The sequence below is a fragment of the Canis lupus genome, chromosome 9 (genome assembly GCF_011100685.1).
Source record: "Canis lupus familiaris isolate Mischka breed German Shepherd chromosome 9, alternate assembly UU_Cfam_GSD_1.0, whole genome shotgun sequence".
Taxonomy (NCBI): Eukaryota; Metazoa; Chordata; class Mammalia; order Carnivora; family Canidae; genus Canis; species Canis lupus.
Window position 1 is genome coordinate 19,812,346 of NC_049230.1, and position 15,808 is coordinate 19,828,153.

Below are 15,808 nucleotides of genomic sequence, written 5' to 3' on the forward strand. Positions count from 1 at the left end.
TTGGCATCCCTGTTGGATCAGTGGTTCAGCACCGTCTTCAGCCCAGGGTGTGATCCTGGAGACCCGGGATTGAGTCTCACATTGGGTTCCTAGAATGGAACCTGCTTCTCCCTCTGCCTGTGTCTCTGCCTCTCTGTGTGTCTCTCAAGAATAAATAAATAGAATCCTGGGGATCCCTGGGTGGTGCAGCGGTTTGGCGCCTGCCTTTGGCCCAGGGTGCGATCCTGGAGACCCAGGATCAAATCCCACATCGGGCTCCCGGTGCATGGAGCCTGCTTATGTCTCTGCCTCTCTCTCTCTCTGTGACTATCCTAAAAAAAAAAAAAAAAAAAAAAAAAAAAAAAAAAAAAAAAAAAAAAAAGAATCCTAAAAAAAAAAAAAAAAACCAACCTATTTTTTTTTTTTTTTAATTTGAGAGAGAGAACACTCGTGTGTGCACAACAAGCAGAGGAGGAAGGGATAGATGGAGAGGGAGAAGCAGACTCCCCACTGAGCACAGAGCTCAACACAGGGCTCAATCCCAGGACCCTGAGATCATGACCTGAGCTGAAGTCAGATGCTTAACTGACTGGCCACTCAGGCACCCATAAATAATCTTTTATTTTTATTTTTATTTTTTTTATAAAGTCTTTTTTTTTTTTAATTTTTATTTATTTATGATAGTCACAGAGAGAGAGAGAGAGAGGCAGAGACACAGGCAGAGGGAGAAGCAGGCTCCATGCACCGGGAGCCCGATGTGGGATTCGATCCTGGGTCTCCAGGATTGCGCCCTGGGCCAAAGGCAGGCGCCAAACCGCTGCGCCACCCAGGGATCCCTCTTTTTTTTTTTTTTTTTTAAAGAGTTTATTTATTTATTCATGACAGACACAGAAAGAGAGAGGCAGAGACACAGGCAGAGGGAGAAGCAGGCTCCATGCAGGGAGCCCGGTGTGAGACTCGATCCCGGGTCTCTGGGATCACACCCCAGGCCAAAGGCAGTGCTAAACCGCTGAGCCACCGAGGCTGCCCAAATAATCTTAATAAATAAATAATAATAAAGAATAAGACAGATTTGGGTGCCTGGCTGGCTCAGTCAGTAGAGCATGCAACTCTTGATTTCTGGGTTTTAAATTTGAGCCCCATGTTGGTTATAAAGATTAGTTAAAAATAAAATCTTAGGGGCGATTGGGTGGCTTAGTCAGTTAAGCACCTGCCATTGGCTCAGATCATGATCCCAGGGTCCTGCGATCAAGCCTCACATCGGGTTCCCTGCTCTGTGGGAAGGCTGTTTCTCCTTCTCCCTCTGCCTGCCACTCCCCCTGCTTCAGCTCACTCTCTGTCAAATAAAATCTTAAAAACAAAACAAAACAAAACACAAAAACAAACCACAATTAAAAATAAAATCTTAAAAAAAATAAAAAGACAAATCTCACTCCTGAAGTGAAAAGCTTTGGTAAGAGTAATGGTCCATAAATAAGAGAACTGGAGAGCCAGGCTCTTCAAATCCCAACTGCCTCCAGTGAAGAAAGGTCATATCAGCCAGTATGGAACCTCATTGGCTGCTCTAAGTGTCAACAATGACTATCAAACCACCCTTTAGAATGCTAGATCAGAGAATGGGAAGTTTTAATTCTTTCTTTTTTTTAAGATTTATTTGAGAGTGCGTGAGCAAGCATGTGTACACACACTAGTGAGTACACGGAGAGGGAAAGAGAAACTTCAGCAGACTTCCCATGAAGCAGGAGCCTGATAAGGGGCTCGATGTCAAGACTCTGAGATTCTGACCTGAGCTAAGTCGGATGCTTAACTGATTGAGCCACTCAGGCACCCCAAGAATGGGAAGTTTGAGTCTGGGTGTTAGGGGCTGCAGATAAGTAAGAGAAAACCTGATTGAAGTTCTGGTTTCGGAAGGCTGGACCTCCAGCCTAGGTGCCCCACCCTTGGGCTTACATCAGGGTGTTTGACTGCAGCAGGCTCTCAGATCGGCCTAGAGGGGACCTGGGGCTCTGGAGTCCATGGATGGAACTCCACAGATGAATCTTCCTGTGGAGCTTAAGCTGTTTTTTGAGTTCTTTGACCTCTGCCTTTCGTTGTTTCTTCTCCGCTCGCAACCTTTGCTTTTCTGCTTTAAGAAAATTCTTGTCGACCTGTTTCTGGAGCCTGTGAGGTAACAAATAAAAAGTCTTAAAAAAAAAAAAAAAAAACCCAAAACCTCACAAATATTGAAGCTATCTTGAGCCACTGGTAGCCTCCATCAGTGCCAGCTTCTAGCTTAACTTCTTTCTACAGTTCTCGTTTCTGTCTCATTAGCTTCAGCTCATTGTCCCCATTATCACACATAACTAGAAATGCACAGGAACTAAGTAGACTGTCTGCAATTTGATCCCTGCCCCATCACAATGGAGACACCCATCAGAGAACAAGCCTCCTGTGTACTTATGTTTTTACCTGGCTTGTTCCAGAGCAGCAGGAAGACGAGGGCCAGGGAACCTTGGGTGAGAGAACGCTTCAGAAGAACCCATCACAGGTCTCCGCAACTTCAGCAGGATGTGGTTGGAGTCATGGGTATATGGCCCCGATTCACAATCTTCACAGATATTATAGGATGGGCACAGGCTGTGGGGAAAAGCATGACAAGTCCTGGTGACACAGGAGACCAGACTTCCATACTGGCTGTATTATCAGCTGGGTGTGGTAACCTGAGCATGTCACCTGGCCATGCTCTATCTCAAGTTTCCTTATTAATAAAATGAAAGTAACAGCATTTAACATGTATCTGTTTCAAAGGACAATCTATGGGAGGAAGCAAAATATGAAAGCATTTGGAATAACAGGGTGATAATCCCTGATGATGTAATTTTGCCTTGGGGAACATAATTTGTCTAGTTCTGTTAGTTCAAATGCATATGTGAATACAACAACAATCTGAATAGTTAACCTTTGTATAGTATTTTTTGTGGGTGACAAACAGCTTATTTCTAATCCAGAGCAGGTATCTATGTGTGATATCCAGAGACAGAGTATGCCCAATTTTCTGCTACCTCTCCAGATGCCAGGAAGGCCTGTTCAGAGGTCTTCTAACATGTATGCATTCCAAAGTGAGTGCTTACCTGCACTGGTAGCGCACACCAATGATCCTCCTTTGGCAGCTGTTGCAAGCAATACGCCAGTTGAACTGGTTTTCTGGCAAAAACAGCGTTTCCTCTGAAATGGGCATTGAGCCTTCTGATGGACAGGAACCCAAGGACGGGTTCTGGAGGACAAGCTTCTCATGTAATTTCTGTTCAAGTTTCTCAACCGTTTCTTTAACTACTTGTTCTCGGAACTAGAATACAGAACAGATTAACGGGAAAAAAACCTCAGTTCCAACATTGGAAAAAAGTCTGAAGATACCAAATAGACCAGACACCTCACCATCTCTGGTGTAAGAACATCATAAACAGCTACTAACTACTGAACAAATGGACAGAAATGTAACAAAAAAAAAAAAAAAAAAAAAAGAAATGTAACAAAAGAAGGTCTATTCTTTCCATGGGTACACTGAGGATACCAGAAAAAATCATTGTGATGAGTAGGTTTCTAACCTCTTCCTTCCTTCTTACCTAAGCACAGAGATTTGTTCCTTTCCCTTACATCCTTAGAATAAGGCTCCCTCTTTTTCTGATACATCCCTGTAGAAGTTAGGAACTTTCTGGACTAGATTTGCTCTAGTTTAGAAATGATTAGCTATACTCTTCATTCATCTGCCCCAGAGGCAGCAGCCGTGTGGGTTGAGCTTTCTATTTCTCCCACACTTCACCTGTGCCAACACAGCTGCTAAAGCCTACTCCAGAGAGAACACTCACTGTCTCCAGGTAGCTTGTGAACCAGTCTGGGGGCTTGTCCTGAGGCTGGTCTGTGTCGCGGGGAGCAAGTGGAAACCGCTGCAAGGAAACACAACCCAAGATCTTAGAGAAAATATTTTTTTCTTCTGTTTGAAATAACTATTTTTTAAAAAAGATTTTAAATTTTTTTTAAGTAATCTCTATACCCAATGTGGGGTTCGACCTCACAACCCTGAGATAAGAGTCGCATATTCTACCAACTGAGCCAGCCAGGCACCCTATTTAAAATAATTTTCCTGAAAAAAATATTTCCTGAAATGTAGTACTTTGAGGTTTCTTTTTTGTCAAATAATATAAACATATGGCAAAAAAAAACCTAATAAAGGATGCCTGGTTGGCTCAGTGAGTGTCTGCCTTCAGCTCAGGTCCATGATCCCAGAGACCTGGGATCAAGCCCCATGTGGGGCTCTCTGCTCAGTGGGGAGCCTACTTCTCCCTCTCCCTCCCCTCCACTTGTGCTCTCTCACTCAAATTAAGAAAATAAATAAAATATTTTTAAAAGGTATGAAGAAGCATACAAGGAAAATAAAGTTTATCATCCTATTGTCCTCTCTCCAGAAGTGTAACCAGTTAGTTTTTTTCTTTTTTATTTAATTTATTTTTATTTTTTTAAAGATTTTATTTATTTATTCATAGAGAGACAGAGAGATAGAGAGGCAGAGAGAGAGAGAGAGAGAGAGAGGGAGGGAGGGAGGGGCAGAGACACAGGCAGAGGGAGAAGCAGGCTCCATGCAGGGAGCCTGACATGGGACTCCATCCTAGGTCTCCAGTATCACACCCCAAGCTGCAGGCGGCGCTAAACCACGGCGCCATGGGGGCTGCCCTTCTTTTCTTTTTTTTTTTTTTTTTTTTAATTTTTATTTATTTATGATAGTGAGAGAGAGAGAGAGAGGCAGAGACACAGGCAGAGGGAGAAGCAGGCTCCATGCAGGGAGCCCGACGTGGGATTCGATCCCGGGTCTCCAGGATCGCGCCCTGGGCCAAAGGCAGGCGCCAAACCACTGCGCCACCCAGGGATCCCATCTTTTCTTTTTTTAAAGATTTTTTTTCATTCACTTGTCAGAGATACAGAGAGAGAGAGAACACAAGCAATGGGGAGTGGCAGGCAGAGGGAGAAGCAGGCTCCACACTGAGCAAGGAGCCCAACTTGGGGCTTAATCCCAGGGTCCTGAGCCGAAGGCAGATACCCAACTGACTGAGTCACCCAGGCATCCCCAGTTACCAGTTTCAAATAGGCAGAGGGGCATCTGCCTTTGGCTCAGGACATGATCTTGAGGTTCTGAGACCAAGCTCTATATTGGGCTCCCTGTTCAGCAAGGAGTCTGCTTCTCCCTCTGCCCCTCTCTCCGGCCCTCCCCGCTTGTGCTCTCTATTCTCCCCCTCAAATAAATAAATAAAATTAAGGGATGCCTGGGTGGCTCAGTGGTTTAGCATCTGCCTTTGGCTCAGGGCATGATCCCTGAGTCCCGGGATGGAGTCTCTCACTAGGCTCTGCTTCTCCCTCTGCCTATGTCTCTGACTCTATCATTAATAAATAAATAAATTAAAAAAAATAAAAAAGGGATGCCTGGGTGGCTCAGCGGTTGAGCATCTGTTTTTGGCTCAGGGAATGATCCCGGGATCCTGGGATCAAGTCCTGCATCTGGTTTCCTGCATGGAGCCTCCTCCCTCTGCCTGTGTCTCTGCCTCTATGTGGTCTCTCATGAATAAATACATAAAATCTTAAAAAAGAAAAAAAAAAAAGTCAGGCAGAGATGGTAACAATAATTCCCAAATCTTTAATGCACAATTCAAATGTTATACCGGAGACAATGAGACAGAAGGCTAGAAAAATTGTAGAGACAGGTCCTGTTCCCTTCATACCTGTGCTGCAGGCTCCTCTGGGGTCTTCATGTCTGATCCTAAGACCTTCACTAGTGACGAATAATGTGCAAGTGGCTTCTTCCCTGCCCTCAAGACTGGCCGTTTTTCTGGTACAGCTGGTGGTGGGGCTTCATCAACACGGGAGCCTTCGTGGACTTGCATCTGCAGTTGGTTTCCCTGCTTAACTGCCATCTGAAAGCAAATGGTATGAAATAAAAACATTGTGTGATTCTTCTTTCCCAAATGAAATCTCAAAGACATTTAAACAGAACAGGTATGGTGAATTATGCTGAAAATACCAGGATTTACCTTTATTAAATCACATGGTATATAACATGTAATAGCCCACTGTTTTTTACCCAAAATGTTAACTAGGAATGGTTTTATTATCAAAAACACAAAAGTAGATTTAGGATAGCACTTTATTATGTGAGATATTCTCACTGACTAGGTTAATACTTTTCTGTTAAACTGGTTTTTATGTAGGACCCCACTTATGGATTTGAATTCCAACTTTAAAAAAAAATCAATCCTAGACTACCAGAACCCAAGAAACTTAAAGTTATATCCTATAACTAAGCATTTATTTTTCCAATAGTATTTCGGGAAGCATGGTTGAGTGGTTACCTCTTTTGAAAGAGCATCTTCTTAAAAATCCTATTTTGAAAACTCTACTTGAAGTACATTTGAGGTTCCATGAAGGTTCTCCAGTGTCCAGAAAGAGATTAGGGGTCAAGTCTATCAGTTTTAGCTCTCCCCCTTTGTAAGCCAGTGATAAGGAGAACAGTTCTTTTATCTATTTTTACACATCAGACTTTTAAGCTTCCATTTAAAAATAGCATTCTATGGCCAAAAAGTTTGAAAGGTATTATTTTAAGATGGGGATCAGCAAATTTTCTTAAAGGGTCACGTAAATATTTTAGGCTTGCAGGCCATATGGTTTCTGCTCAAGTCTGCACAAAAGCAGCCACAGACAGTATGTAGTCGGCATGGCTGGGTTCCACTGAAACTTTATTTACAAAAGCATATGGCTGGCCCACTGGCTAGTTTGCCAACCCTTATTCTAGACCATAAGCCAAGAAGCTGGTAGTAAAGTGTATGGTACATCTGTGGAAAAAAATTGCTCAAGAAATCACTACAATGAAATGTGTCAAAATATAAACATGGGATCTTAAGTATCATATAGCAAATACTATGTAAAAATGTCCATAAAGGGATCCCTGGGTGGCGCAGCGGTTTGGCGCCTGCCTTTGGCACAGGGCGCGATCCTGGAGACCCGGGATCGAATCCCACGTCGGGCTCCCGGTGCATGGAGCCTGCTTCTCCCTCTGCTTGTGTCTCTGCCTCTCTCTCTCTCTCTCTGTGACTATCATAAATAAATAAAAATTTAAAAAAAGAGAAAATTTCCTTAAAAAAAATGTCCATAAAAGTCTTGCTTCCTTTTTTTTTTTAAAGATTTATTTATTTATTTATTCATGATAGAGAGAGATAGAGGCAGAGACACAGGCAGAGGGAGAAGCAGGCTCCATGCAGGGAGCCTGACGTGGGACTCGATCCCGGGACTCCAGGATCGCGCCCTGGGCCAAAGGCAGGCGCTAAACCGCTGAGCCACCCAGGGATCCCCAAAAATCTTGCTTCCTGAGACAGGGAGGCTTATATAACATCTAGATTCCAGAGGTCTGAGATTTTTTTTTTTTTTTTTTTTTTAGAGAGAGTGAGCGAGTTGCATGCATGCATGCATGTGAATAGGGTGGTGGAGGGAGGGGCAGAGGGAGAGTGACAGGCAGGCTCTCTGTGCTCAGCAGGGCTGGATCCCAGCACCCTGAGATCAGGATCTGAGCATAAGGCAGACTGAGCCACCTAGGCACCCCCTGGGGTCTGAGGTTGCTGACTAAACAGGCAAACAGTGATTATGGGAAAGAGAGGAAGCCTGTAGAAGACTTTTTTTTAGTGAAACTACTGTAGCTTCTGAGAATAGAGAAAGAGAAAAGCCAGGAGTAGGACAAGGGTGAAAGTGTGTGGGGGACAGCATGTTACAACAGCTTAAAAGCAAAGAAGAGATGGGGTGCCTGGGTGGTCCAGCTGGGTAAGCAGCCAACTCTTGATTTTGGGGTCGTGAGATCAAGCCCCAAGTTGGGCTCTGCACTGGGGGGGAGGAACCTGCTTAAGATTCTCTCTCCAAAAAAAAAAAAACAAAAAAAAAAAAACCCAAACCAAAACAAAAAAACCAAAGAGGAAATAGGAAGACCACATGGAAACTGGGGAAGAAGGAAACTGTGAAGCACGAGATTATTAAGAGATGAGTATCTCAACTAAGAGAAACCAAGGAAGGGCCTGAATGTCCAAAATGAAGAGACTAGCTGGTAAATAAGGATTTCTTAGTAAAAAACAAGACTGGTTAAACTGTTGAATCAAGTGGCACCCACAATGGCATTCTTGACCCGGCAACAAAAAGAGTAAATCCAACTCCCAATTAAAGAAATATCTTGCCTTGGGGCACCTAGGTGGCTCAGTTACACATTCGACTTTTTTTCTAAAAGATATTTATTTATTTATTTATTTATTTATTTATTTATTTATTCATTCATTCATTCATTCATTCATTCATTCATTCATTCATGAGAGACACAGAGAGAGAGGCAGATACAGGCAGAGGGAGAAGCAGGCTCCATGCAGGAAGCCCGATGTGGGACTCGATTCTAGGCATCTGAGATCATGCCCTAAGTCAAAGACAGACACTCAACTGCTGAGCCACCCAGGTGTCCCAGCATTTGACCAACTTTTGATCTCAGCTCAGATTTTGATCTCAGGTTTGTGAGTTCAAGCCTCACTCTGGGCTCCACAATGGGCGTGGAGCCTACCTTAAAAAAAAATTTTTGTTGTTGTTGTTCCCTCCCTAACCCAAAAGTGATTATAGAAAAGAGTTGAGTCAAGGACTAGAAGTTCATAAAGATAATGAAACTTTAAAGAAAGAAGATGAAAAATGTGAATCAGAAAGCATCATTTCACAGTTATTTTTATTTTTTAACTTTTTTTTTTTTAAGCAGGCTCCACACCCAGTGTGGAGTCCAGTGTGGGGCTGGAACCCACAATTCTGAGATCAAGACCTGAGCTGAGATGAGTCAGACACCCAAATGACTAAGCACCTAGGTGTCCTTCTTTGTATTTTTAAATGCTATGATGGTGAGGCTAAGACCAGAAATGACAGAGAACAGTAACTAGAAAGAACCTTTACATCAGGGGTTGCCTTTTGCTGAGTGGTATGCCCTACACTCACAATCTCTCTAAAAATCCATTTTGCTGTATTTCATTAGTTTCTCCCCATGGCTAATAGAATTCAGGTTCAAGTTTTAGTCAATAAATATTTTTAAAATTATTTGAAAGATGAAATGACCATTACCTTAAGTGCTTCCTCATATTCTCCTAAAAAGACAAAGAATATAGATTGTGATATTTCTTCACCAGCCCAAAAGATTCTAAGTACAGCCAACCCTTACTTTTAAGAATATTTTGCTTATAATCCTTATACATGAACAACTACTACCCTTTTGCTGACAAACTCCCTTCCCATCCCATTGCAAATAGAAACTACTTGTAGATTAGTTCTCCCTCTTAAGTCCCTTCCCTCTCTGCTATTGGAGCCTTCCAGCTATGAAACCTCAATCCAGCTGCCTTGTACTATGTTTAGTGAATGAAGCTCAGGACACAAGGGAGTTCATAGGTAGTATTAATATAGACAGACCTCAAACATATGTAAGTTTGATTCTATACCACCGCAATAAAGCGAGTATTGCAAAAAAGTAAAACGAATTTTTTCGTTTCCCAGGGCACATAAAAATTATGCTTATATTACTTGAAATCTATTAAGTGTGTAATAGCATTAAATCTAAAAAAAGATATGTACCTTAATTAAAAAAAACTTTGTTGCTAAAAAATGCTATCATCTAAGCTTTTAGCAAGTCATAATTACTGATCACAGATAATAAAATATATAAAAACGAAAAAATATGAAATATTGTGAAAATTGCCAAAAATGTGACAGTGAGCAAATGCTGTTGGAAAAAGTGATGCAGGGTTGCCAGAAACCTTCAAAAAAAAATTTTTTTTAAAGGAGGATCTTAAAGCATAATAAAGCAAAGTGCAATAAAAAATATATATATATATTAAAAAAAAACTGTCATTAAAGCTGGTTAAAATAAGCTTTTGAGGGGCTAGCCTGGGAACCTAACCTTCAAATAGAATATTGTTCTTATGGGAAAAGGTGCTCCAAGCTCTGACAACCATCTTATAAAAAAGTTCTAGAATACCACTTTGCATGTTCATAAGTTGACATTAACATATATACGAAGTCAGGGACACAGGCAACACCAGAATGGAGTTGTATATGTTGAACTGGGAGGCATATTTTCAGAAGATTAGCATCTTAATATAAGAGAATCTTCCGTTAAAGCTGTCCTTAGGTTCCCATCAAAGGCACTAATCTATATATAAAATAAAAATCTGTGATGTAACTAATGCCCATGGCTGAGTGCAATGTCCATTTACTGTATACTAAATTCCACTCTAAAATAAATATTGCAGCAAGATCTGAGGGTAAATGGAAATGTGTATGCTCATGAACAGACTATGGCTTATAAATAAAGCTGAGCAGTCTTCTCAGGAACTCACCTTGACTGTTGATGGATACCTGTAAAAGGACAAAACAACAGTGCATTATAAACTTCCCGATAATTGACCATTTTTATTACTAGGACCAGCCTCACACAGATAAGGTGTAGAATCTCAGATTGGGGTTCAGCTTTTCCAGAATCATGAACTGTCTGTGAATGATAATTGAGGACTTTTTTTGCTTAAGTACTGTATCTGCCTTTTATTTCAGGTATATTAAGAGGCAGCATAATACAGCAGATAAGAGCTTGGGCTCTGGAGCCAGAAGGTATGGAATGAACCCCTACTCTGCTATTTCCAAGCTTTTGCACTTCTGGGCAAGTTACTTAGCCTCTCTGGGCCTCAGTTTCCTCAAAGGTAAAAGACAGCTAATAACATAATACCTAATACATAGTATTGTTGCTAGCCTGACATGCTGTAACCACTCAATAAAGGTTTGCCATTATTCTTATTATAAGCTAAATGACAGCTTGTGATATATTTGAACCATATCACTATAAAGTTTTAAGTTATCTCTCAAATTTCCTTCCTCAATGTTGCTTATTTCTCAACTCCATTTCACATGCCACAGTCAGCTCGGAACATCAATTATCAAGTACATTTAAAGTACTACACAAACAAGAAAAACACTAGTCTGAACTCTTCTATCTGCCGTCACTCTTGAGAAATAAGATCCTTATTCAGGTTAACTAGCCATGGGTATCATCATATACTTTACCTCTTCATTTTCCTCATCCAGGTATTTTATTTGAATAGTGGTCAGATCAAATGAAACTTTTACCTGCAAATGAAATGTACATCCTATATGATCAAGATATCAAAAAGGCAGGTTATAACAGAAACTCAGAAGTCATAAAAGAAAAGATGGGCCTATTACATAAAAATTAAACATTTAAATGGCATAAAAGAAGAAAACTATGTACAAAGTCAAAAGACAAAGAATAGACGAGGAAAAATATTTACAACTCATAACAAAGGCCCATTATCTATAATACGCAAAGACCATCTGCAAAACTGCTAATCGTTAAGATTAACAACCCAGGTAAAGTGGACAAAAATGTATAGAGATTTCATACAAGAGAAATCAGAAAAAATATATTTAAAGACATTCAACAACCTTAACGGTAGGTAGAAAAATGCAAATTTAAACAATGAGATGCCATCTCAACAGAATGGTAAAGAAATTTTAAAGCCATAACATCCAATGTTGTCAAAAATTCAGGGCATTGTCATAATTTCTTTCTCTTCTTTAAGATTTTATTTATTTAGTCATTCATTTATTTATGAGAGTGAGTGACGAGCATGAGCAGGGGGAGGAGCAGAGGGAGAGGAAGAAGCAGACTCCCTGCAAGAGCAGTGAGCCCAGATGCAGGGATTGATCCCAGGACCCTGGGATCATGACCTGAGCTGAAGGCAGACTCTCAATGAACTGAGCCACCCAGGGGCTTCTTGTCATACATTTCTATGAGGTGCTACAATTGTTCTGCAAAGCACCTGGCAGGATCTATTATAATTTAAAAATATGTGCATTGTGACTCATTAATGTTTCTTTGGCAACTTCATCCTACAGAACAGTGCATAGGTTATATAGACAAGGAGACCTCTCTTATAGTCTACTTACAGTGGTCAAAAGCAAAACAACAACAACAACAAAACCCTTTTGACCTTGAAGGCACTGAGTAAGTGAAATAACAATAATGAACTTATAGATACAGACAACACATTACTGGTTACCAGAGAGAGGGTGTGGGAGGTGGGTGAAACAGGTAAATGTCTCAAAAGGGTACAAACTTCAGTTATAAAATAAGTAAGTCCTGGGGATGTAATGTACAGCATGGTGAATACAGTTAATACTGTGCTGTACAGTTGAAAGTTGCTGAGAGAGTAGATCTTAAAAGTTCTCATCACAAGAAAAAAATGGTAACTACATATGGTGACAGATGTTTCCTAGACTTATGATCATTTTGGAAAATATACAAATATAGAATTGTTATGCTATACACCTGAAACCTATATAAAGTTATAGGGCAGTTATACCTCAATTAAAAAAAAATTTTTAAGTAAGAAATGGTTAAATTATGGTATGACAACATCAAAATACTGTGGATAATCCATAGCTTTATTATTATTATTATTATTTTTTTTAAGATTTTATTTATTTATTCATGAGAGGCACAGACAGAGACAGAGAGAGGCAGAGACACAGGCAGAGGGAGAAGCAGGCTCCATGCAGGGAGCCTGATGTGGGACTTGATCCCAGGTCTCCAAGATCATGCCAGGTCTCCAGGATCATGCCCTGGGCTGAAGGCAACGCTAAACCGCTGAGCCACCGGGGCTGCCCCTAATCCATAATTTTAAAAAGGATGAGCTGGGCAGCCCCCGTGGCACAGCAGTTTAGTGCCGCCTGCAGCCCAGGGTGTGATCCTGGAGACAGGGGATCGAGTCCCTTGCTGGGCTCCCTGCATGGAGCCTGCTTCTCCCTCTGCCTGTTGTCTCTGCCTCTCTCTCTCTCTCTCTCATAAATAAATAAAGTCTTAAAAAAATAAAATAAAAAGGATGAGCTGGAGTGTATGTGTGTGTGGGGGGGGCACGCCTGGGTGACTCAGTCGGTGTCAGCCTTCAGCTCAGGTCATGGTCCCAGGGTCCTGGGATTGAGCTCCGCCCTGAGCAGGGAGTCAGCTTCTCCCTCTCCCTCTGTCCATCTGTGTGCTCTTGTTCCTGTCCTATAAATAAATCTTAAAAGAAAAAAAAAGATGAGCTCAGATCCTTATCTATTGATTGAGAACTGTATATAATATACTGTTCGGGGAAAAATAAGGTACACAATTATGTTTATAGTATGATCCTAGGACGAAATCTGTGTGCCTACGTATTACACAGGGCTGTTAGCACTGGTTACCCCAGAGATGTGGGAACAGTGGATGAAAAGGAGGAAGGAGTAGAGGAATAGTAACTTTTTCTTTATATATGTTTGGATTGTCTTACTTCTTATAATGGGCATGTATTACCCCTTCATAATTTAAAATTTACAATAAAGAAAAAAAAAATAAAAAAATAAAATTTACAATAAAGAAGGCAAACTATCAGTTAATCTAACTACTAGAAAAAGAACTGTGTTTGATATTCAGGTCATTTGACAAAGAGGCCAAACTTTCTGGATAATCACCTATTTACAACAATATAAAGAAATATTTGCTGGAAGACAGAACTAGATCAGATCATCTTGTGACGTTTCCTCATCATTTTTTTTTCCTTTTTAGTTATCATTCCACATAACCAAATAAAAGCAGGCTTTTACCAAAAGGTTTTGATGGATAAACACAGTTACACAGGAAGTAAAACATTCACTCTACTGCAAACCAAACAAAAATAGAAGAGTACAAAGGGCAAACCAAGAGGAGGAAAGGCATTGACAACAACACAAAACAGATGAGCTGCTAAGCACCTGTAGTTCTTTTTCTGCTCAAGGTTTTTTGTTGTTGTTGTTGTTGTTGTTGTTGTTGTTTTTAAGTAGGATCCAAGTCCAGCGTGACATCACAAGACCTAAGCTAAGATGCTTAACCAACTGAACCACCCAGGCACCCCACTGCAAAACATTCAGGTACTTGACCTCTGACCTAGCAATAAAAAATGATCAGCTTGCAAAACATAAATCATACCCTGGGTGATTCACAAACCACAGAAACACAACTGCTCTCAGGCAGGAGAACATTTTTCTGGGGCTGATTAGGGTGGGGCCCACACCAATTCATTTCTCACACTGTTTCTAAAATTAACAGCTTTCCTAAGTCCCAGCTGCAAATTAAGGAATTTGTGCCCTGGAGGGAGGTGATAGTGGTGGTGCATTTTTCCTATATGAATACTGAAACCGTATCAAAAGTAATTTTCCAAAAGGCCTAGAAAAGGTAAATATAAGAGCTATCAAACAACACAGGCAAAGACAGCTATCTTTTGGGAAAAGTAGGCTTAAAGGATGGAGAAACAAAGTAACACTTACCATAGCTTCAACATCAGCCCATGTTGTATTTTCTGGATCGGAAACCAGAAAGCTTTGAGTTTCATTTTTAAAAGTCACATTCAGAGTAACCTGTGGTTCCATGCTGTGGGGCTAGAGTTAAGAGATGGAGGAAAGACAGAACACACATTAGAGACAGTTCTATAAACTGCATAAACAGCCATTCAACAAATGCTTGTGAAGATCTATACAGCCTAGGCTAGGAAGACACTGCAGTGAAGAAGTGCCTCTGCTCTTCTGCTATTTTTTTTTTTTTTTAAAGATTTTATTTATTTATTCAGAGGGAGAGGGAGATGCAGGCTCCATGCAGGGAGCCTGACGTGGGACTCGATCCTGGGTCTCCAGGATCACACCCCAGGCTGCAGGCGGCGCCAAACCGCTGCGCCACCGGGGCTGCCCTCTTCTGCTATTTATAATCTGTTCGGTGGCTACCACCAAAATCTGTTTTTATTTTGTGTTTTTTTTTTCAAAGATTTATTTATTTTAGAGAGAGTATGAATGTGGTGGGGGAGGAAAGAGGGAGGGAAGCAGACTCCCCGCTGAGCAGGGAGTCCCACCAGTCCCACGACCTAGAGACCAAGACCTGAGCTGAAATCAAGAGACGGACACCCACCCAAGCACCCCCAAATCTCACTAGTAAATTTTGCTGAGACATTGTAAATTTTGGCCACACTCACAGAAATCATTTAACATTTGTAAAATCCTCTAGGATTTTATGGAACTTATTATTAGTTAATTCAATACATATTACTGAATATCTGCTAGTAGCAGGATACAAAGAATAAGACCCATAGATCTCTGCCCTCAGGGACTTTACAATCTCATACCTTGAAAATGACATTCTACATTTTTTTCTTGGGAAAGCAGCCTTTTCCTAAACTGAGCAACCCAGGTTCCCTATTAGATCAGTTTGGACAATTTAGAGGCTAAAACACTAGCCAAGAAACTACACCTTTCATCCAAGTTCATTTTTTTAAATAGTTTTACTTTCTTTTCTTTTATGGAGAATTTCATACATAAAAGTGTAGAGTGATGGACGTATGACTACAATAAATAATTCAAGGCTACCCTCATTTCATCTATACATCTGTATTGCCTCCACCTAATCCCCCCAATATAGACTGACAGTAGTTAACTGTTTTTTTTTTTTTTTTTCTCTAAAGATTTTATTTATTTATTCATGAGAGACACACACAGAGAGGCGGAAACATAGAGGGAGAAGCAGGCTTCCTGTGGGGAGCCCAAGACAGGACCAGGGACCAGGGACCACACCCTGAGCCAAGGCAGATGCTTAACCGCTGAGCCACCCAGGCATCCCAGTTATCTTTTTAACCAAACTGTAGTAATCTAATTAAAAAATTATTACGGGAAAATTTAAACATATACAGAAGAATGAATA

General features: G+C 40.9%; 1 protein-coding gene across 3 annotated transcripts in view; it reads right to left on the bottom strand.

Annotated features, from left to right (window-relative positions):
* Window positions 1–15,808, bottom strand: part of NBR1 (NBR1 autophagy cargo receptor) — a 32,716-nt gene that overhangs the window by 13,283 nt on the left and 3,625 nt on the right. For all 3 annotated transcript variants that reach the window (XM_038547202.1, XM_038547204.1, XM_038547203.1), the window contains exons 2-10: window positions 14,392–14,502; window positions 11,113–11,175; window positions 10,395–10,413; window positions 9,127–9,149; window positions 5,727–5,918; window positions 3,825–3,902; window positions 3,090–3,304; window positions 2,428–2,595; window positions 1,930–2,139 (exon numbers count right to left, since the gene is read on the bottom strand). In XM_038547202.1, coding sequence (XP_038403130.1) covers window positions 1,930–2,139; window positions 2,428–2,595; window positions 3,090–3,304; window positions 3,825–3,902; window positions 5,727–5,918; window positions 9,127–9,149; window positions 10,395–10,413; window positions 11,113–11,175; window positions 14,392–14,493 — 1,070 coding nt within the window. In that variant the 5' untranslated portion in view covers window positions 14,494–14,502. The remainder of the gene's footprint in view (window positions 1–1,929; window positions 2,140–2,427; window positions 2,596–3,089; window positions 3,305–3,824; window positions 3,903–5,726; window positions 5,919–9,126; window positions 9,150–10,394; window positions 10,414–11,112; window positions 11,176–14,391; window positions 14,503–15,808) is intronic.